Source organism: Melopsittacus undulatus, chromosome 5, assembly GCF_012275295.1.
Source record: "Melopsittacus undulatus isolate bMelUnd1 chromosome 5, bMelUnd1.mat.Z, whole genome shotgun sequence".
In the NCBI taxonomy this organism is placed as follows: domain Eukaryota; kingdom Metazoa; phylum Chordata; class Aves; order Psittaciformes; family Psittaculidae; genus Melopsittacus; species Melopsittacus undulatus.
This window is the reverse complement of record NC_047531.1, coordinates 78001692-78023429: the sequence shown is the minus strand read 5'-3', so window position 1 is coordinate 78023429 and position 21738 is coordinate 78001692. Positions and strand designations below refer to the sequence as shown.

The window sequence follows — 21738 nt, the reverse complement described above, 5'->3', positions numbered from 1 at the left end:
GGTCCTTGTAGAAAGCCCATCTCCTGATTTCTTAGAGCAGCTTCAGGTGCTTAAAGGAGCCACAAGGTCTCCCAGGAGCCTTCTCCATGCTGAACAAGCCCAGCTCTCTCAGCCTGTCTTCATAGCTCAGGTGCTCCAGCTCTCAGATAATCCCTGTGGCCTCCTCCAGATCTGGCTCCTACAGTTCCACATCTCTCCTGTGCTGGGGGCCCCAGAGCTGGATGCAGGATTATAGGGATATAGATATATTTATTTACAAGTAATCCAACTAAACTATCACAGCACTTAGAATTTATTAAAAGTATCTTAAGGAAGTTCCTTTATACAGAAACTTCCATGACTCAGACTGTACTCTATCCTTCCTGCTTAGCTAAGAATCTACACTAACATGCTAACCTGCATCCTTGTAGTTCCCTGGTTTAGAAACATAGGGAAGACATAAGTTTATATATGGAGAGAAACTGCACACTAATAAGCAAAAAGTGAGTGAAAACACATTTTATTTGGAAAGAAGACAAAAATGATTCAGGAACTCTACAGAAAAATGTGAAAGGGCTCTTCAAAAGTGGTAAAATCTTTTTAATGCATTCCTGATGCATGTTTTCATTTAGTGCCAAGACAGCAATCTTAGTTAGATTTCCTAGTTTTATACATTTCCCTGTCCTCTGCGTAATTTGTGAACTTTGAGTAGTACATGTAGTTGACAGATTACTATTGAAAACATAAGTAAATGGGAGGCTATTTGTGTTACTGTGAAGCTTCCCTAAAAAGCCAAAGTAACTGCTCCCCTTTGGCAATGGTTTCCCTCTTAACAGCTAGACTGCTGTTAAGGTCTTCAGTTCTGTTAACGTACAGACTCCTTATTAAGATGGAGGCTCCACAAGTTTATGTATTTTCTTTTGGGGACAATACAATTCATGTTAACTTTGTCAGAAAAGGCGTAACCACCATTGGTAGGCTTGTACATCACTGATGGAGGCGAGGCACATTTATCACATCAGACCCAGGGAAGCAGTAGTCAGGAAACCAACAGGTACAAAGAGGAGTTATACACATCAGCAATTTGCCCCACACAGTGTGGGTAACAAAACGTATCTTAGAACAGCAGCTCTACCACTGGCCTCCGTAGGACATAACTGGGTTCTTCCAGTCAAGTTGTATTTCTGCAAAAATAAAAATTAACACCTACAAGTAGGGCAGGAAATATCTCTGCTGCTGGAGATGTTTCTCCTGTCCTGTAGCATTTGCTAAGCAAACGTTCACACTGAGAAAATAGGTGGTCACATTGACTTGAGAGCCTGGCTGACTGAGACACAGCCTTTATATACTTAAGACCATTAGTTGCAGCCAAACCATCACATTTTAGTACCTACTTACTCATAGACTAGGATTTTCACAGTTTCACTTGAGCTCTATTCTTATAACAGGTCACACAGCACATTACTGCAGACCTGCAAGGAGAATCTGAGCCAGCAGTTTTCTGATCCAAACAGTAGCTGCCATTGTACAGATGAAACTTGAGAACTTATGATACAGATTTAAAATAAGCTTTTGATTTTTTTGTCTTGCCATTTTAAACTTGAAACTTGTATCAGCATTAACAAGTGGTACTTTGAAAACTAAGTCAAGTCATTCTAAGGTAGACTGACTTATTTAGAATTGCAATAGAGAGGACCAAGAACAACTGTATTCTGCAATGGAAAGAATCTTTGATTACTAGAAACCTGACATCTTGCTTACAAACAGCTGTACCGTTAATTCTTCTCTTAACTGAATTATTGGCAAAGAGAAATACTCTAAAAAAATGGATTTATAATTATTTTCCCACAGAAGTGATAACACTCTATTTCCCATCCCACAATTCTGATTCTTCTGCTACAGTTACTCAAACGTCTACACTTGATATAGGAGAGGAATAGAAGAAGACAAGGCAATGTCTCAACTACAACATCTGCTTTGCTAGCCCTCCTCAATACAGAAATTCCTTGGATTAACATTCCAAAGGCTTCTAATAGAAAGAAGTTGCCAAGTATGGGAACACCTGCAGTACAGAAAATAAGGGATACAAACAGCTCTAATCCCTTTAAGATATAATGCATTTTTTTTCTTCCTCGGTGTACTCTATTGTATACTCTGGGTAAATCTGGTATTTTTCAAAGACAACAAAAATGGAAGGATTTATCTGGTTGTCCACACAACTGTCATAAAACCGGAGCCCATCAACAGACTTTGGTGGGGGGCGCACGTAGGCCGAGTTGCCATTCACGTAGTCTCCAACCAACACGCGAGCCACGAACATGATTTTATTTTTCACCGTGACCTCACAGTACGAGTGGGAATAGGAAGCGTCTATAGCAAAGTAGCTTCCTAGAAAATAACATGAAAATGTGGTTATAAGAAATACGTATAAAGGGACAATGAAAACAGCATCCCCTTGGTTTTTGGGAGGTATTCAACCCAACTTTCAGGTCTCTTCTTACTCAGTTTACATAATCCCATAGAAATTTTTACAAGAGAAGAGATTTCCACACATGATTTTCACTTGGAATTTGCTATTACAGGAGTTAGTATTTTAAAAACAGAACCACTCCAGGTGTGTTATGACGAGGTATAGACAAGAAAACATGATGACCTTCACAACCCTACTGAGGGAATGCATGCCCTTCTTGCTCCCTGCACTTCATGTGCTCAAAACCACAAAGCATCCACAAATTCCTGTCTGAGTTAATAGGAACTACCTAATTCTCTGTTGGAAGTGGGCGTGCTGAGGCACACATGTGGTAGGCACACCACCCAAAGCTGCATAGGAGTTAACTGGAGACCTTGTGGCTATTCATTTCTTCTAACCACACACATCTTCCTTTACTTGTGTCACAAAGTCATGGCACTTCATGGCACTTGTGTCACTTTGAACTCTTGCAAGTTCAAATTATGAACCTGAGCCTTCAGAAGATCCCACCTACAGCAACGGAGGCTTTTCCAAATCCCTACACTCATTCTCTTAACGCCTTATGAAAAGCCTTAACCCTGCTCAAAGCAAATCCTTGTTCTCCCCAGAGGGAAGGAAGATCATATTAATCACCTACTCCTTTTTTTCCCACCCTCTACAGTTCAAGACTTTGATTGCTGTAGTATCAGGGGAGTCTTAAGTAGACATCTAACACAGAATCATTTCCTACGTACCCTTCCCATAGACAGTTCCATTGCTCCCACAGATTCTCCAGTCAAAATTGTGAATACAGATGGATTCCACAAAGGAGGTCTTGGTTCCATGGAAAAGGAGCTTTTCATTCACATCCTTCCCTCCATTTTCCCTTTTCATCTGTTCCTTTTGCCTAACAGAAAAATGCAGAGCGAGTGAGCCATAGAATAAAAGGGAGAAAGTAATTTTTAAAAACAAGTACATAATGTACATGTAGGTATCAGCTAAATGAGATATACCCTGGGATGAATCAAAAGGAGCATGACCAGCAGGTCAGAGGAGAGGTGATCCTGCCCCTCTACTCTGCTCTTGTGAGACCTCACCTGGAGTATTGTGTGCAGTTCTGGTGCCCTCAACATAAAAAGGACATGGAACTGTTGGAACAAGTCCAGAGGAGGCCACGAGGATGATCAGGGGACTGGAGCACCTCCCATGTGAAGACAGGCTGAGAAAGTTGGGGCTGTTCAGCCTGGAGAAGGCTGCATGGAGACCTCATAGCAGCCTTCCAGTATCTGAAGGGGGCCTACAAGGATGCTGGGGAGGGACTCTTCATCAGGGACTGAAGTGGTAGGACAAGGGGTAATGGGTTCAAACTTAAACAGGGGATATATCAGGTTAGATAAAATGAAGAAGTTTTTTACTGTGAGGGTGCTGAGGCACTGGAGCAGGTTGCCCATGGATGTGCCTTTGTTCTAAACTACACATTGTTCCTATGCAGCAGCTTAATCTGCTACCAAATTAACCTGAACATGGTCATGTATTGCTACCAGCATCAGCTGAAATCTGTTATCATCTAGCTTGGCATTCAGTAGTACTGATGCAAATGCTGCAAATCAGAAAGGAGCTCTGATCTCAGGGATCATTAAGTTAAAGCACAAGGATTCTTTCTCAGCAAATACTGATTTCATTCAGCAAAGGTACTCTTGAGAAGGCCTTCACTACATCTGACTGGAATAAAAGCCCCAAGCACCTTGTAGCGTTGCTCACTTTCTCTAATGCATGAACATTTGTAACAGACAGAACGCGTGTGCGGCAGGCAGTCAGTGTTCAATCCCTGAGACAATGCACTATGCCGCATTACTGTGGGCATCCTTATCCCAAATTCTGCATCATTCATGTCTTTGTGTCAGTATCTGTCCCCCCACCTTCCAAAGAGACATGCAAAGGGAACCTTCTCCCTGAAGCACGGCATTCTCTGGAAGGGCACTGACACAAAATTTTACTCCTGAACTGCTCTGAAGATGGAAATATCAGTCACATTAAAGCACAGGTGGTAACATCTTTTCTTTCCTAGGAAGCAGATACAGGACATCAGGACACCCCCTCCCACCCCCCCAGCCCTGATAAGGATGAGGAAACAAATACTCACCACTGAAACACTTTCCATAGGGATGGATTCTGAATCCTTTTTATTTTAAGGATGCTGTATTTCTTCATAGTCTTATGAAACAGCTGCTTTATGTGGTTGTATTCCACAGTTGTATCACTGATCTCCACAGCCTATAAAATACAAACCAAAGCAAAAGAAGACATGAGGCTTCAGTTAGCTCATAACATGCAGAAGCCTAATTACAGAAGGTACACTTCCAGAAGAAGGTCCCCAGCTATCCTTATGAAGGTTAACTTAATGCTTTAGATCATGACTTTGTGCTAATTAGGATAGATACTTAATGTGTAAATCAGTGCATCATTCATGTGTTGCAAGGACACCTCGCCTCTCTTCAAGAAGGATGCTGAAAGGGTCAGTTAAATGTTCATCACCTCCAAGTAAGGGTTGACACAACTTTAGATCTCGGTGAAACAGAAATTTCAGAAAGAAAACTTGACTGATTATGGCAGATAATCTTAGTTTTATATACAAAGCTGTTTAAGAACAGAAGGTGTTAGATAACAGTATCATTTGTAACCAGACATTTAATGAAGCTTCAACTATTAAAGGTGAAATAAATACATGCAACCTCCCAGGGTCACAGCTCTTATCAAAGTTAAAACTTGGAAAGTTGCACTTAAATATAGACTTAAAATCCTAAGTGTTCTCTTAAGTTTAGAAATGAAGCTTTTTTTTTCTTAATAAGAAGGTTACACTAAACACCTGTTTAAGCAAATAGATCTCCTTTCCTAAAGGAAACAAAGTTTATTTGTCCTTATTTCTTGTGTTTAAAAATCCACCAGGGAATGCACATTTTTCCCAAAGAAGAGCTAATGCAAAACATAATTAAAACATGACTGGATCTCTTCTGCTTGTGTCACGCATAAAATTTCCACTTTTTCTATGAAGTAATCTATAATCTTGTAGAATAAACATGTCCATAAGCTTGACTGAAAATGCATAATGCTGGTAGACTGATGTCACTTGGCAGTACTTTCCACTTCACCGCTGCCTAAGCAAGCAGGGACTCAAGGTGACATCTCACATATCAAGATTGTGTTTAAAGCACAAGAACTGCTTTAATGGAACCAATGTCTTAACCATCATTAGGCAAAACCTCCATGTTTTACAAGGCTGAGTTTAAACAGGAGATAAAATCAGACTTATATTTCACAGCTGCATATATATAAAGAGGTGTTTCTCTGGACACCATGTACAGACTGTGCACTAAGGACTTACTGATGAAAAGGCTTTACAGAAAAGTCTTCTAAGGATTAAAAATAAAGTCAGCTACACAAGGAAGAATAATTTCTTTTAATTTATTAAAAAGCTTTTACAAGGTTGAATGGAATTTCTCATATCTTAATACAAGAGTAGTTTCCAAAGCTTTTTTAAAGCATAATACAACACATAAAACAATATTTATTATCTGCAAGCTCTGTTACCCCACAGCTCAAGTTGCTCACCATGACCTAAGAAGATGAAAATTACATCACTATATTTCCGTACTAAATCTTTCATTCCTACATAATTCTTCTTTAAACTGCAATTACACTTTTGCTATGCTGCATCTTTTACTGAGGAACTGTAACCTTTCTGGGTAAAACAGACTCAGCCACGTGATACAAAGCCTAATCTTGTAAGGAAAGTACGTAAATTATCATATTATGGCCTTCCAGCAACGACGCTAGTTATCTTTTGCATGAAAACTGTGGGATTGTCCATATTTCCCCAAGGATGCTTCTCCTGCTACTCTTGCAGGTTGATACCTATCATAGAATCACAGAATGGTTTGGGTTGAAAAGGACCTTAAGGTCATCAAGTTCCAACCCCCCTTCCATAGGCAGGGACACTTCACACTAAGCCATGTCACCCAAGGCTCTGTCCAGCCTGGCCTTGAACACCACCAGGGATGGAGCATTTACCACTTCTTTGGGCAACCCATTCCAGTGCCTCACCACCCTCACAGTAAAGAACTTCTTCCTTATACCTAACCTGAATTTCCCTTGTTTCAGTTTGAACCCATTACCCTTTGTCCTAGAGCTCCAGTCCCTGACGAAGAGTCCCTCTCCAGCATCCTTGTAGGACCCCTTCAGATACTGAGTACTTCTTAACGACATTAACTTTTTAAGCTCTTTTCATCTTCAGAGCTAAAATGCAAAAACCTAGAGAGCATAAGCATTTGCTAACCCTCTGTTAAGGAGTGGAGTTTCTGGAGCAGTGGAGGAATCCCTGCCCTGACAGTAATTTCTGTTAGTGTGCGATTACAAAAACAGTATGTGATATCAAATCTTGACCTCTGGTTAACTTGGGTTTTGGAAGCAGTACAGGTTGTACGACTAACAACAACCCAACTAGAACTGCTGTCTGTAAAGTACACAGTCTCTTCACGTTGCATCAGCTCTCGTTCCTGTTACAGCACAGCAATCTTTGGGACGTGTTGGGATTCAGCAATATGGCAGCCAAAGACTGATCCTCTGACATAAACCCACACATTCATTGCACATATTTCTCAGTTAGACATTAAAGATACACTTTAAAACCCATCACAACGTTCCAAGACAACATCAAATCTTTTAGAGACAAAAAAAGAATTATCAACTACTAATGCCACTTTGTTACACAAAGACAGAAGAAAATCACACCAACTTGCCACTTGGTGTTCCCAAGTTCCATTGGACATTTCACACACTCTACTTTCTACAGAACTATGATCCTAAAGTACTTACAGATTAAGACACTGCAACACTCAAAAAAAAAGCAACATTACCAACACACAACTACTATTGTTAAGCAAAGATGACTTTCTCCCTATCTCATAGCTGTTCCTTCTTAAAATGGATCACCTCCAGCGCAGTAAATTTTGGCAGGGTTATTTGTCAACATGTGAAGAATGCATCAGTTAATAATTGTCAGGTCATACGATGGTCACCACATGCATGTAGAATCCCAGCCAGTCCCAATATTACCTACTGCAAAAAAAAAACAAGCATAGGGTCCCACAGAAATATTTAATCTAGCCCAGGCTTTCACCTGAAGCACCAACAGGTACTGTGGGATTTGTCACTTTTTAGGGAAGGAATCAACATTTCCTTCCCTGTGAAATGCACTGTTTACATGTTAAGAGACGGTTTCTTAGGCATCAACTCAGCAAGCAAATGGAACCTGGGGGAGCAAGATGAACCTTCCACCACACACATCCGTACAAGTACCTCTAGTGATACCGTGGATCTGTACATCTCACTCCAAAGCATCTCACACTCACCTCAGCGACTCCAGAAACACCCCAACAAAAGGACTCAAGTAAAATTCAGACTGAAGTTTGCAGAGTAGATAAGGGAAGCAGCCAAGCACGTAACAACTCGGAGACCTATAAAGAACTGAGCTACCTGTCTTCCTGGCGTTCTTCAGGAAAATTTAAGCTTATGTCAATCAGCAAAGCTGCTGCTAAGCCAAAGGGGTTGCTGCTTAGCTATATCCTTTATTACTGTGACAGAGCTCAAAATATCACAGGCCCAAATCTTGAAAAGGTCTGGCTGCCACATTTCCACACAAACTCCTTCTTAGTTCATTTGGTGGGTGCTGGGCACTGACACTTTCATAATTGTGATTTTTTAGTGAAATTTCACAGTTTTGCTGATTGTGAACACCGTTTGAAGTGAGCAGATGAACACAGCAGCCAACTTCAATTTTACCTGACAATGTTGCATTAGGACTGGGTTTAGATGAATTTGCTGCATTCACGTGGCCAGATACATGTGTTACACTAAGGCATAATCCAGCACAAGAGGGTAGTCAGGGTAAAATGAAATATTTAGCACAGAGTAACAGAAACCAGGACAGAGAAACCAAAGAGACAAGATATTTCTGGTTCTCATGCCACTGCCAATGTAACTACACTAGGGAAAATAAAAATGCAAAGAGTGACAATAGCAATGGAGGTCTCCATCAACTGAACCTAGACAGTAAGATCTCCCAGTTCAGAAATACAGTATTCCTTCTGTCCCTCATCATCATGGTATTTGTGCCAACACAACTTGGTCAGCATCACAAAACACTCTGACACAGTCAACAAGGAAAACCCTACACTCCACATTATGTGCTGTCCTCTAACCTAAGACAAAGACACTATAAAGAAGGCCAAGTGTAACACTGAAAAGCCTTTTTTTCTAGCATTCTGGTACTTCCACAGTGTGTGTTGCTCTTCCAGGAGTGCTTCTTAATGCCATTAGACCTAGCAATTTAAAAAAAGTGTTAAAACAAAGAATTACTAATGATTAAAAACACCTGACCATTTTTGTTCTTGGTAGATCAAATAGGAACCTAGACCTTGGGCTAACAGGGGTTTGGTTTGTTGAAGAGATCACTGCAAACAGTTTTTTACTATTGACTGTAACTCTGCTTCTGCCATTCCTTGAGGCCATGGCCTGCACTCAGATCTGTGATGTACACAACACTACCGGGTGACTTGAAAGAGCATACAGAGATTTCCTTTCCTATATCTCCAGTCCAAACTTTATCCATCAACAGCCATGATGGTATTATTATTGGATGGCTCTTTTAAGGTCCTACACAGAAGAGTTTGGTCTCAGCCCAGCTTCTAGCGAAGGAACACACTTCACAGAAGCCCCTTCTTTAACTGGCCCACTAAGTCATCAGTTTTTCCTTTTTAACAGCACATCTTTTTGTGCTGAATTCGATGAGTTTTGGTTTTGCGTGCAGGTAAATGCCTAAAATGCTGCTGAAGTTCATGAGAATTTGGCACCTTTTTTCATGCTCTTGGGAAATCACCTAGTTCTTTAGCACACCCATCCAAGAAATCATTCCTGTCCCTTTTTAGCATCTACCCAGTTACAATTGCTTCAGTTAAGCAGCATCCTCCTTTGAATCATGCCTTTCAATCAGAACTACAAAAGGGAAAGAATAAGGAGGGAAGTGGGGGAAGAAGATACCTTGTATCCGAAGTCAGGCAGTGCAGACTTATCCCAGTGTTCAGGACAGGACTGATTGGGAATAGAGGAATCCCTCTGGCTGGTGGCAAACAGAGAGAAAATGAGGTGTTAGTAATTTCAGTAATGCTCCAAGCATCTGAACTGGCAGCATCCCCTTTGGCCAATTCCTACATTTAAAAATACACAAAATAACCCACAAAGGCCCTGGGAAACAGCCTCAGCCTGTGAGCTGGGCTTTGCATGCTGCCATTCAATTGTCACAGTCCTCTTTCATTTGCTTGTTTATTAATGAACAACTGTCTATCACCAGTCCTGCGGACATGGTACCTGGAGTAACATGTACCCCAAAAAACAGGTGATGCACCAAGCTGGCAGTTTGTGATACAGCTTCTGCTCAGCCAAATGGATATGTTTCCTTCTACCAACAGCTCTGTTCTCTGCACAATCACTGCCAACACTGGAAGCCATTTTGCCTTATAATTACTTCTGAAATATGAAGACCCAATAACTTACAGTGCAACACTTACCCTTTCTTTATCTTCTGCACATCTTCAGAAGACACAAACTTTGGTCGCCTGCAGACCCGTCTTCGAGTTCTATATAAGGTGTTTGTCTGGGTCATTTCTTGAGAAAAGGCAAGGAAAAAGTCACAAATAAGCCTACAAGATGGGGTCATTAATTAATGACAATTATTCATTAATGAAAAGTGTATATCCATTGTCAATTCTATCTGCTGAAGAATGGTGGCATAAACACTGTGTAAGCTTCCTGTCCTTCCTGTAGCTCTTACTTAACATGTGTCTGCCTTGCTTACTCCCTTAAATCATTCATGCTCTTTAAATGTTGTGCCAGTGGCAGGGAAAGATGCTTATTTTTCATTTTTACCATCCACAAGATTAACTGACTTTACTTAAGGTTTACTATGTCTTTATGTGAAGATTAAGGATCTTTTTTATTTCTGATCCAGTATGAGTCTGTATAGTGTCAAGAAATGAGGTGGAAGGTTACTTTTATAAGGAATTTCCTCTGGGCCATCGCTAGCTTGCTTCCTATTTCAGTGAGTAAATCTGGTAGTGTTAGTAAAACCAATAACAGCTTCTAAAAGCTGGGATAGCTTGCAAGTTGACATTTGTAAAGCAATCCATAGTTGTAAACGAGAATCTTTAAAAGGAGTACCTTTAAAATTGAGCTCATACTTCAATGCGCCAGCCTGGAAAAACATGGTGCTATCTGGATCTGCTAGATACAAATTCTCAATGACAGCAGAAGATGGTGAGCTCACACTATCCCCTTCATCCTTTGTGGGGAAAAAAAAGAGAGAGAGAAGAGTAATGAGCGAACACAGTCAGGACTAAGCCCTGGATGACTAGTTTGGGTAGAGGAAGAAAAGACACAAAGAGTAGGATGAAAAGGAATCTATATTAAGTCTAAAATCTCCCCCTGCAACAAACTGGCACAGTCAGCAGATCCTGAATCTGCTCCATGACACCAGGGTTAAACCACAATGCAAGTTTAATTCTCTAAAATACAAAACAATGTACAACATGCAAAAAGTTCATACTGAGCCTCACTGCAAGGAGATAAGGCATGTTCCCTCCTCACAGCCTATCATCATTTCATCACATCTGTTATGCACATCTGTAACTTTACTGCCTTGACACTGTAACATCCAAGTATTTCCTTAATTAACCCTGCTGAGGAAAAGGGAAGAGAGGAAAGAGGCTCCACACATTTCTTCAGAAGTGATTCCTTGCACAGGATGTGGAGTCACCTGTTCTCCATATTCAATCCACTGGCCTATGTTATTCTTCCAATACCAAAGCCACTGCGTGGTCAATGCAAACGTGGGTTTTGTGACTGATGATGGTGTAGAGAGGCGTCGAAGTGGAGAAGAGCAGCAGGTCATTGTTTGGAAATTGATGTTCTTACCCTCTATGCTGTAAGGACAAAATCAGGTTTATTGCAGTTAACAGTATATATATTATCCTTTAATCCCCAGTAACATGGTGGAATTTTCTTTAATATAATGTGACTGCCTGAACTTAATAGGACTGAAATATGAGTGTTTCTCACAGGCTGTATGGCAGCTCTGGAAACTGTTTCTAAGCTTCACAAGTGAACTATGGCCTGTGAGACACTGAATGTCAACTCGATCATTAGCCACATGCTGCACCGCCAGCTTTACAGACAGTCTGGGGCTACACGTACAATGTGGCAAATAGTACTTCTGAACTAAGTATCGTGTTTAGTTTATCTCAGTACAAAAATGGAAGTTGGTAAGTACCTGCCTGAGTCTGCCAGCAAACACCTGCAGCGTACCAGCTCTGTTCTTAATGTGGCTACAGAGGATGCAGTCCCAGCTGTGAGTTCTGTAAATGGCATTCATCACTGGAGCCACCCGGGCTCTTACTCCTGGGAGGCTTGAAAAATTAACTCTCAGGCAAAAAGACTTTGAAAGCAGCCTCCTGTTGGGAATCTTGCTTGTGATTTGTACCATCCACAGCCTAACTGAGATGCAAATCTAAACCATCTTCTGTCAGAAGAGGCACAGGCCGAAATGCCTATACCATTTTACTGAGGCCAAACTTGGGGTCCCCTACAAATCCACGTAGCTCACAGGGGTTGTTTCAGCAAGGAGTTAAAGGGAAAATGCACTCTCTTGAAAAAACAAGATTGGCTGCTTACACAAGGGGCCATTTAATAAATTTCTCTAGGCATATTATAGATACTATTAAATTTTTATAGATACTAGCTGTATTGGGAAAGGAATAACCATAGAGAAGGACCAGCTCTGAACTGCTGTTAAAAGGCACAACTTAAATTATTACACAGTATCATTCATTATCTGAAATACTAATATTTTAAGCACTACATTCCATCCACTTCTTTTTACCCTCGAGTTTTAAATGCAAGAGTTTTGTTACTTTTAGACGACAAAAATGGGGCGATAGTTCCATGCAATCACTTTTACTTTTTAAGAAGAATTCTCATTTGTACATCTTTCAGATCCTGAGCAGCTCACTAATCAGAAATTATGGATATCAAACACTTTCAGGAAGAACACAGAATGGTCGTCCTCCAGGGCTCAGCTACAGTACTCTAAGCAAGCAGTGCAGCATCACTATACCTGCTGATCTGTGGGTCACAATAGGCCTTTTCAACTTCCTCCATCATGGCGAGGTCATTCCAGGTCACCCCATTATATACCTGCCATCGATACGGCAAGTGGTAATGAACAAATTTGCATTTATCTGCAATGAGATCAGACACAGTTGAGAGTTCTGCAATAATAACAGAGAGCGAAACAAGGCAGGGTGGGGAGGGAAGGAACAAGCTTTCTTTTTGCCTTTTTTACACTCTTGCCTGTATCTCCTGGACTTTGGTGTGAGCAATAAAGAAAAAAGGCTGAAAATAGCATTTGAACTATAGGTGTGTCTCCAGTTTTACCTGGAAAAGCAACATAAGCTCTCATACTGCTAAATATATTCCAAAGAAACCACAACCTTCCCTTTGCTGAGACTCAACAGTGTCAGCTGGGAGAGCAGTGCCACAGATAGGAAATGTGTGACTATGGGTCACACCACCACATTTCTCAGCAGTAAAAACTCTAGTCTACAGGTCACATAAGCATTCAATATATTTGGTTCTCACTTTCCTTTAGAACATATGGGGTGGTTATCAAAATCTGCATGCTTTTTTATTTTCAGGCCAAGCCCAATAAATGAGGTAGCATAAAGGACTGCAATGCTCAGTAGAACATCACCCAAAAGAGATCCTACACTCACCCCTAAACAGGTAGTATGCTCCCCCACTAATGAGACTGCCAGGCACTCTTAGAGTTGTTGCTCTGCTTCTTCAAACATAGGAAGCAGCAATTTTTAGCTGCCTTGCATGCAAGACCTGCAGCTGTGCTATATACCATTCATACAGGAAGAGGAAGACTTTGGGGACTTTTAAAATCATCTACGTTTTCAATGCATGTATATCTGCATGTTTGAGTTCAGATCGGCTTATCACTCTTGCACATGTGCATATTGCTGGATAGAGGCAGAGGCTGCCCTCCAAGCCTCTGTGCTGGGGAAAGCTGATGTGCTCCACATCCAGTTATGGACCAAACCTCTTATTTACCACTTTTGAGACAAATGTGGCACAGCAAAGCACACTAACCCTCCAACTGTTACTTGAGTTTAGCTATTTGGTGATCACAATATAGCTGCTTTGAGCCTGACCTCCACAGCCAGCACATGGGTACATCATTAACACCATGCAGGTCCAAAGGCTGGTAAACTTCATCCTCAAGCCTGGTCCTAAACAAGCAGAGAGTCTGAGAAATCTGACACAAGGCTGGAGTAGTGGCTGCACAGAGAGCCAAAAGGATTTTCACTATTCATGACCCCTGATGTATCTGACCACAGAACATATGGAAATTAACCCTAGTTATGAAGACAAGAGTGTCTTTCACCTCTTTCTTCCTTCATTTTTGTTAACAGAGCTGGAGTGCACCCTGTGTGCTTAAATTAAATTGGCATACTGTAGACAAAACCACACTTGGTCTCTCTTGGCCAGATTTCATTTTTATTATCCATAAAATACCAATAAAAAAGATAACTTGTTTTTTTAAAGTGCTGTCTCTCTTCAAAGTAATGATTAAGAAAAGGTATTGGTCAAGCCCTAAAGTAACTTACTCATCTGCATCTCAGAAAAGGAGCTTCTGACAGGAGAGTGGCATCTTTACCAGAACACACACACACACTATGGAAATGCTAAATGCACAGAGACATCTCAGACCAGTTATTACCCAACTTACTGTGCACATCCTAAGTGAAAGCAAACACACTCTGATCTATTCAAGCAGCTCTTTTACCAAGATCAGGTGGTCAGGAGTAGTCCTTTAGAAAGAGACTGGACAAGCTCAGTTAAAGAAAATCTCATGGTTCCTCCTCATAAGCAAGGAAGAGCCTAACCTGGGGGTTAAGCAACTGTTCAGCGATAGCCTCCTAATACAATTGCTATACTTGCAGTTTCCCCCAGACCTCTGATATTGGCCACTGCCAGACAGACAATGGACTAGATTTACTTTTACCTTAGTTGGTAGAACTACCAAGTTTTCTTCAACCATTTAAACACCTCAGATCACTTTAAAAAGGACTTAAAAGGGAAGAGTACCATTATTATCTGATGTACATAAGATACTGCAGGAGTACAGGATGACCTATAGTTACCTTCCGTCAACGATGACAACATAAGAAGAGCTCTTAAATCCATTTAATAGTTACAGAAAGTGTAACATTTAACATTTGAAGAGTTTTTGCCACAGCAACACACACAAAGCCTGCCCCCATCAAGAGGGCTGAAACAGGCCATAGGTGGATCATCTAGAGAAGAAAAGGTTTAGAGAACCCACCCGACTTTCCTCTGATTATGTCTGTAATTCTAACAATGTTTATTAGTGACTTGGAAACAAAGCAAATAAGAAGGCAAAATTGCCAGTCCATATGGCACCGCTGTTACCATATGTCCCCTTGTTTCACCATATGATTGGGGAGTGTCTCTGTAGACCCTGCTCTCCAAAGATAACATTACTTTTTACAAAGCTTACCTTTATGCTTGCAGTACTTCCAGACATAGAACACACATATCTGATCACAGTTATCTTCTTTGTTGTCCTTTGAAGCTTTAGAAGAGGAATCACCTTTTTTATCTACAGGAAAGAACACATCAATCGTTATTTAACCTATCAAAATAAACCAAGATGTCTAAGACAAAGACACTGCATTTGATATTTCATCCCCAAAAAACAAGGAGTTGACTGCAGTAGCCAAGTTAAGTGTTTTCAGAATCCAGCTATCCCACATATATAAAGCTCCACCACATGAGTTAGGGCTTTGTGACTCATCAATAAATCCCTACAGTGGAAGAAGTCCCAGCAGAAATGGGCAAGGGCAATGAAATGAAGCTCAGTTACACAGGGTATGACTGACCATGGCCACTGCAAAGAAGCTGACTTTTTCTCAACACATAAGGGACCAAAGTGTGACCTTTACTGTAGATAAAGGGCTACAACAGCTGAGTGAATCAACTGGCAATATAAATGTTTCTCCCTTAATTAACCAGACCAGCATGGGGGGAGTGAACACAGGGCTCAGCCCAACACACGAGTATAAAAATTTAGCTACTAATAAAATAACTCCAAAGAAAGCAACGGCCTTGAGTTGGCTTCAGCCTATGTATTTATTCCTAGGGACTGGGAACACTCAGCATCATGACAGTGAGCATATTATACAGACCAGTATGGGAATCACATTGGTATTAACTGTGTATTGCAATGGTAACATCCCAATTTGTTTGTTGAGGATGATGTTTCTTACAACTTACCTTTCCCCTTCTTCAGTTCCTCACTGAGTTCCATATGCTTGTGATTACATATAGTCTGCATGTTTGTAGCTATCTTCACATCAATGCCTCCAGTTTCCAACACTTTCAATGAACTGGTATCCAAGAGGTTATGGGACCTCTTGCACCGAAAAAATCTACATTCCCCTTTGAGAAAGTGTCGACAAATATGAAGCTTGTTGCAGTTTTCCTGGTTGCAGTTACTATCCTTTCTGTTGTAAAGTTGGCAGATCTAGAAGTGGGGAGGACAGATGAAGTATGAAAAGGAATCAGTAATTCCACTAGAATCACATTAGAAACAGCAAGTTTTTCCTTTCTCCTGTAGACATGCAGTTTTAACAGCAGAAATACAGTGACAGAAAGGTGTGCTCTCATCGTGACTTCTTTAATCTAGGCAGGTTTCTTGTATGGAAGAGCAGGCATTTTCAGGTGACTGATGCATTTCCACTTTTGAAGTTGTGCATAAGTGGGGTTTGGTTTTTGGTTTGTTATTTTTCCCCCCCAAGAAAAGCCAACCCAACAAGCATTCACTCTGGGCACTCCTAAACAAGACAACCATGTAACAAATGACTTGTTTACAGCTATTCTATTAAAAAACAAACCAACCCCTGCAGACACCAAGGTGAGAAGAAGGAGCAATGGGAGGTGCTCAAGGTGCCTGAGCAGAGATACCCCCTGCAGGGCCCAGGACTGTGTCCAGGTGGGTTTTGAGTATCTCCCAAGAGGAAGACTCCACAGCCTCTCTGGGGAACCCCTGTCAGTGCTCAGTCACCCTCAGAGTAAGAGAAAAGCATTTTGGGATGTTCAGAGGGAACCTCCTGTGTTTCAGTTTGCGCCCATCACCTCTGGTTCTGGGCACCACTGAGGACAATAGATCAGTTCTGTGCTGTTTACACACTCTGAAGGGGAGTGTTTGTAAACACCAATGAGATGAAATTCCCCTGAGCCTTCACTTCTCCAAGCTAAACAGACCCAGCTCCCACAAACACAGCACACACACAGAGCCAGTCAGCATCCCTAAACAACCAAAGGGGCTTTCACACCCCTCTCCCCGCAGTCAGGTTTATGAATGGCCTGCATGGTCACTGTCTTCTGCTGTTTTACTTGGTAACAGTTTAGGTGCTCAATTAGAGGTAATCGACAATGCCTGACAGCAATGAAGTCTGAACAGAGCTATAGAAAAGAGCTTAAAACAATACCAATCAGTGATGGTTGCTACTCTCTGGTTATTACCAGGACTAATGAAACGAGTGCAAGTTTTAGATGCAGCTGAGCTGACAGAGGTTTTGTTAATCCTCCTCACTCATCACCACCCCACTCCTTGAACCGGCCAGCACAACATGTTTTAAAACACTACAAAAAACCAAGAAAGGATCTATTTCGTCAAAGCCCTGCACTGTCACAGCAGGGAATAAGAAAGCAATAAAAGCATTAGGCCAACAAGTCTGTGGAGATTATAATCTTCAAAAAACAAAGGTAACAGGAAGTACTTTGGTAATTTCTTAACCAGGAAAGCTGTAGCCAGAACAGGATATTCTCGGCTTTGAAACAGCCATACCTTGAAGATAACATTGCCCTTATGCACATATGCGGAACCACCAGTGACTTGCATACAAAGAAAAAGTGCCTTGTAAAAAATCAGTGTACAAAACCTCAGTGCACTTTAGAAGGGGCAGGTTTCAGACAAAGCTGACTGCACTCATTTGGTTGCTTTCTCACAGGTTTTTCTCTCTCCCCTATACCCTCGAGCACCAAAATGTGCAGGCCTACATAGGCTGGAAAAGGAAAGGGGCCCTTGCTTCCTGGTCTCTATCACATAGGCCTTTTGTCCTGGAAGCACAGTTATTGTGATCTTTCACTTCCATCTTGCTTACCTCAGCGTAAATCTCTGGTGAAGCTGCTGATGTTTTTTGCTTGCTTGTTTGGAGTAACTTTATAGCTATCCTGTTGGGATAACAGGAGTAGCACACAAAACAGGCCATAGCCTTGTTGTCCAGTTCCTGCTGTGAGACAGCAGGTCATCTGCTGACAAGTCACAGGTGACACAGCTTTATCCAGGTGTGACCTCTCTGGTATTTACATAAGCAATACATTCCTCAGCATTTAGCATTTTTATTGCTGTTATTTTCTTTTTTCATTATAAGTACTTGGCACTTTCACAACCCCAGCTCTATGTCCTTTCTTCTGGTGCTTTCACACCCAGCCGTTCCCATTCCTACTTCATTCACACTAATCTTGGCATTACTGTTACATAGCATAATAGTTTGAACTTGAGATCAGAACTCCACATTCTCTCTGCCCCTCTCCCATTCCAAATGAACAAAAGGTTCTCTTAAGAAATCAGTACAACTCACATCAGGGAGGAAGGAAGGGTCATTTTGGAGAAGCAGGACTCGCAGCTCATTCTCATCAAGGCCAGACAACTCATGGGTCTTTAGAACCTTTTTGTTCTCAGCACTGATGATGTTGTGTGGGTACTTACAAGATCTGCAGGAAAATACACAGAAATATCAGTGGTTACTTCTGCAGTCAAGCTGATGTAAAGGACCACCTCAGATAATGTGCAACCTGGAAAAAGCCATGGAGAGAAAGGTAGTTTGGCAAAAGCCTCTGTGAACATTCAGATGGTGTCTGTAATTATCTAGAGAATGGATCAAACAGCACAACTGTGAAATACAGTAGTGTTACTATCCCCATGTTAAATACTGATGTGGCCAGACACTTTTAAGGAAGCTAGCAGCAGTCTGTCTACCCCACACTTTCTTTCCCTTCTGTAAGAGGCAAGTCAGGTCACACGACCTCAACAGCTAGAAAGAAAGCTAATTTTAGAGGAATACACCAACAACAGAGGAAGTTGAAACACTCTTGGTTTTGTGAACATAAAAAGGTTGTTAACTCAGAGTTGGCATGTAAAGAAAGATGTAAGAGTCCAAGAGTGCAAACAAAGAGATAGTGAAACTGAAAACAACACACTTTGTTATGTCTGCTGGGCAGGAATTTCAACAAACAAAAACCCCAAAACACAAAAACAAACCCAAAGGAAGTTCATTAACTTCAAAGTTTCGGATAAAGAAGCAATTAAACAACAGTAACAAAGATGCTGGTAGCATTTACTAACCCAAGAGAAATGTCTGAAGTGAGTATGAATTAGAGATTGCAGGTCTTTTTGCTTCTATTTGAAAAGATAATGCAATCAATAAGAGGAGAAAGAGTCAACCTATGCATTAATTCAGTGCAGTAAAATACAGCTTCCTAATGTCTTGCTCTTCAAAAGCATTTGATACAGCCTTCAGGTTAGACACAGCCACTAAAAGTACCTGTGAATGTATCAGACTCAAGCCTCTGTCCCCTTTATCATTTTAGCCTCCCTCTAGTTAACTTCTGAAACTCTTCTCACAGTTCTTTTACCTCATGTTGTGTCTGATCCATCCCTTCTGTACAGACCTTTGTGTAGCCAGTTTGCCCCTGACCACCACTACCTGTTGGACTCATTGCTTTGTAAGTTAATAAATAAGAATACAAAGCCTGAAGGGCAGAAGTGTGCCATATTTGGTCCTAAGAAACAACGTCCTAAGGATATTAGATTCTGTAGGCACTTGATTAATGGCTATGAATGTAAGTGAGCTATCTGTAGCTCAGGTGGGAGCCATCACCAGCATTCCTCCACAGAGAACTTCAGATTCCACTGTAGTTACACAGTGATCTACATCACTTGAGCACACATTTGGAAGTCAAAGGTTGAAACAGTCCACAAAGACAGTGATAACTAATCAGCTGAATTTAATAATATGTTTAGAAAAAGCAGTGAAAAGTTACTTACCAGGCACAACTTAAGAATGGGTTTAATAGGACTAAAATCCTAATTCCACTAAATAAGAGGACCACAGTATTTGCACTGACACTTTTATTTCCAGAGATTCTAAAACAAAAAGGGTGTAAGATCTGGAAGCAAGGGTAGATTTTACCTTACCAGTTAAAAATACTCTCTGTCTTGATCCATGTTGTCCTCCTAGCAGTACTTCAGCATTTCATTTTAATCAACCTCCCCCCATGAAGGACATACTCTTCATTTTAATAATTATTAATGCATACAAAAGTGACTTTAAATACTTGGTGCTATTTGAGAGAACAGAATCATATATCATTATTAAGGGTGTCACCTCACTACACATTTTAGTTCATACCAACTCACCCAGCACAAGTACCTACATGCACTTGAAAGCATTTCTAACAGTGGGTCATGTGGAAGGTTATTGTACTGCCAGTGATGCAAGAAACAGTAAGAAAATTTCAGCATCCTAACACACTGCTAGTACCACTCTGAGACATACACAGCCTTTCCCCACTGTGCTCTTCAGAGCCCAGTGCACTCTGAGCTGGTTTGCTGGGATAAAAGAGGAAGAATCTGGTGGTTAGCAACACAATACTGCAACAGCACAAGGCCTGGGGGGCTTAAATTCTTCTACCAGAGCTCACTGTCGCCATTGACTCTCGCTGAAAAGCTTCTGGGTTGCAATTCTGCCCTGTTTTATTTGTTTCATTTATCTTTATTTTTTAAACCTTTGGCCCCAGGCCTGGCTTTTCTGTGGGTCCTCTGTACATACAGGATCGATGTACAAGGGAACTCAAACGATGACTCTCACAGACAGCGGTGTAAGTGGAGCAAGCAACTTACACTGGTAACTTTATAGCTTAAAATCAGACAGGATATACTAGCACTCTTAGGAGGCACACATTTGTAAAGTATTTCAAAGGTTTGAGGTGCGGGTGTGATATGCAAGAGGCTTTAACAAGCAAAAAGTCGTAATACTGACAAGGAAAAACAGGCTTTAGAAACCGCAAGCTACCGCGGTCACTTTGAAAGTGACTAAATGTAAAAATATACAGAACATATAAAGGGGTTTAACAGCAAGACACAACAAGCAGCGAGAACGGCAAACGTGTTCTTCGAGAGCACGAAATGTATGGTACGAGGCTGTAACCGTGTCGAGCCCCGGGACACGAGGGGGCCTCGGGCCAGTCCCGACGGCGGCTCGATCCGTGAGAAGCCCACGGTGGCCGGATGCATATAAGGAGAGTCCCTCATGCCTTGCCCTTAGCGAGGGCTGCCTGCCCCGGCGGTGCTCACCTGGCCAGGTTGCACTTGCCCATGAGATGCAGCTTGCAGAGGTGCAGCCGGTCGCAGCCCCCGCACTCCTTGAAGATGCAGACCCGCACGGCCGACACGGCCAGCACCCACACTCCGCTGCCATCCCGCTGCACCAGGAACCGCTGGGAGCCCACTGCCGACAGCGTCTCCTCCAGCTGCTGCGCCGACAGACCGACCTGCTGCTGCAGGTCCCCCAGCGCCATCCGCCCGCCGTGCGCGCACAGGGTCTTGGTGAGGAAGCTGCACACCGACGGGTCGCTCATCGTTCCCCTTTCGCTCTAACTCGACGGGTCCAGAAGAAACTAAGAAGCTCAGCGGGACGGGGCGGATCTGTGGGGCCACCGCCCGGCCGGCAGCTGCGGGAATCGAAACCGAAGGTCTGGGGCGGAGCCTGCGGATGAAGGCATTGCTGAGGGGAAAGGCGAGGAGCGTGCACTGAACACTACCCTGGAGAAACGTGAGGTGAGAGCTCGTTGGAAGGGATGTGTGGCTTCCGGCTTGCTTAGAGCAACCTACTCTAGTTTAAGGTGTCCCTGTCAGTGGCAGGGTGTTGGAACTGGACGAGCTTTAAGGTCCCGTTCAACCCAAACCATTCCATGATATCAAGTATGGATCCCAGCTAGTCTCTCTCGGAGTGTGTACTTAGAGGAGAGCACCAGAGTCCACTGAAAGA

The 21738-nt window shown here is 42.0% G+C and overlaps 1 protein-coding gene across 2 annotated transcripts; it reads right to left on the bottom strand.

Annotated features, from left to right (window-relative positions):
• Positions 1–510: 510 nt before the first annotated feature.
• LOC101872189 (zinc finger CCCH-type antiviral protein 1-like) lies at positions 511–21394 on the bottom strand. Of its 2 annotated transcripts, XM_034063098.1 has the most exons (12): positions 21045–21394; positions 18271–18403; positions 15899–16148; positions 15123–15224; positions 12651–12774; positions 11295–11460; positions 10700–10820; positions 10051–10147; positions 9524–9602; positions 4572–4702; positions 3184–3335; positions 511–2367 (listed from the first exon to the last, which is right to left on the bottom strand). In XM_034063098.1, the coding sequence occupies exons 1-12, from the start codon at positions 21326–21328 to the stop codon at positions 2084–2086; spliced, it is 1923 nt and encodes a 640-aa protein (XP_033918989.1). In that variant the 5' UTR covers positions 21329–21394; the 3' UTR covers positions 511–2083. The 2 variants fall into 2 exon arrangements, with proteins under 2 accessions (XP_033918989.1, XP_033918990.1); XM_034063099.1 differs by lacking the exons at positions 511–2367; positions 3184–3335; positions 4572–4702 and adding an exon at positions 6585–8805.
• Between the last annotated feature and the right edge of the window lie 344 nt (positions 21395–21738).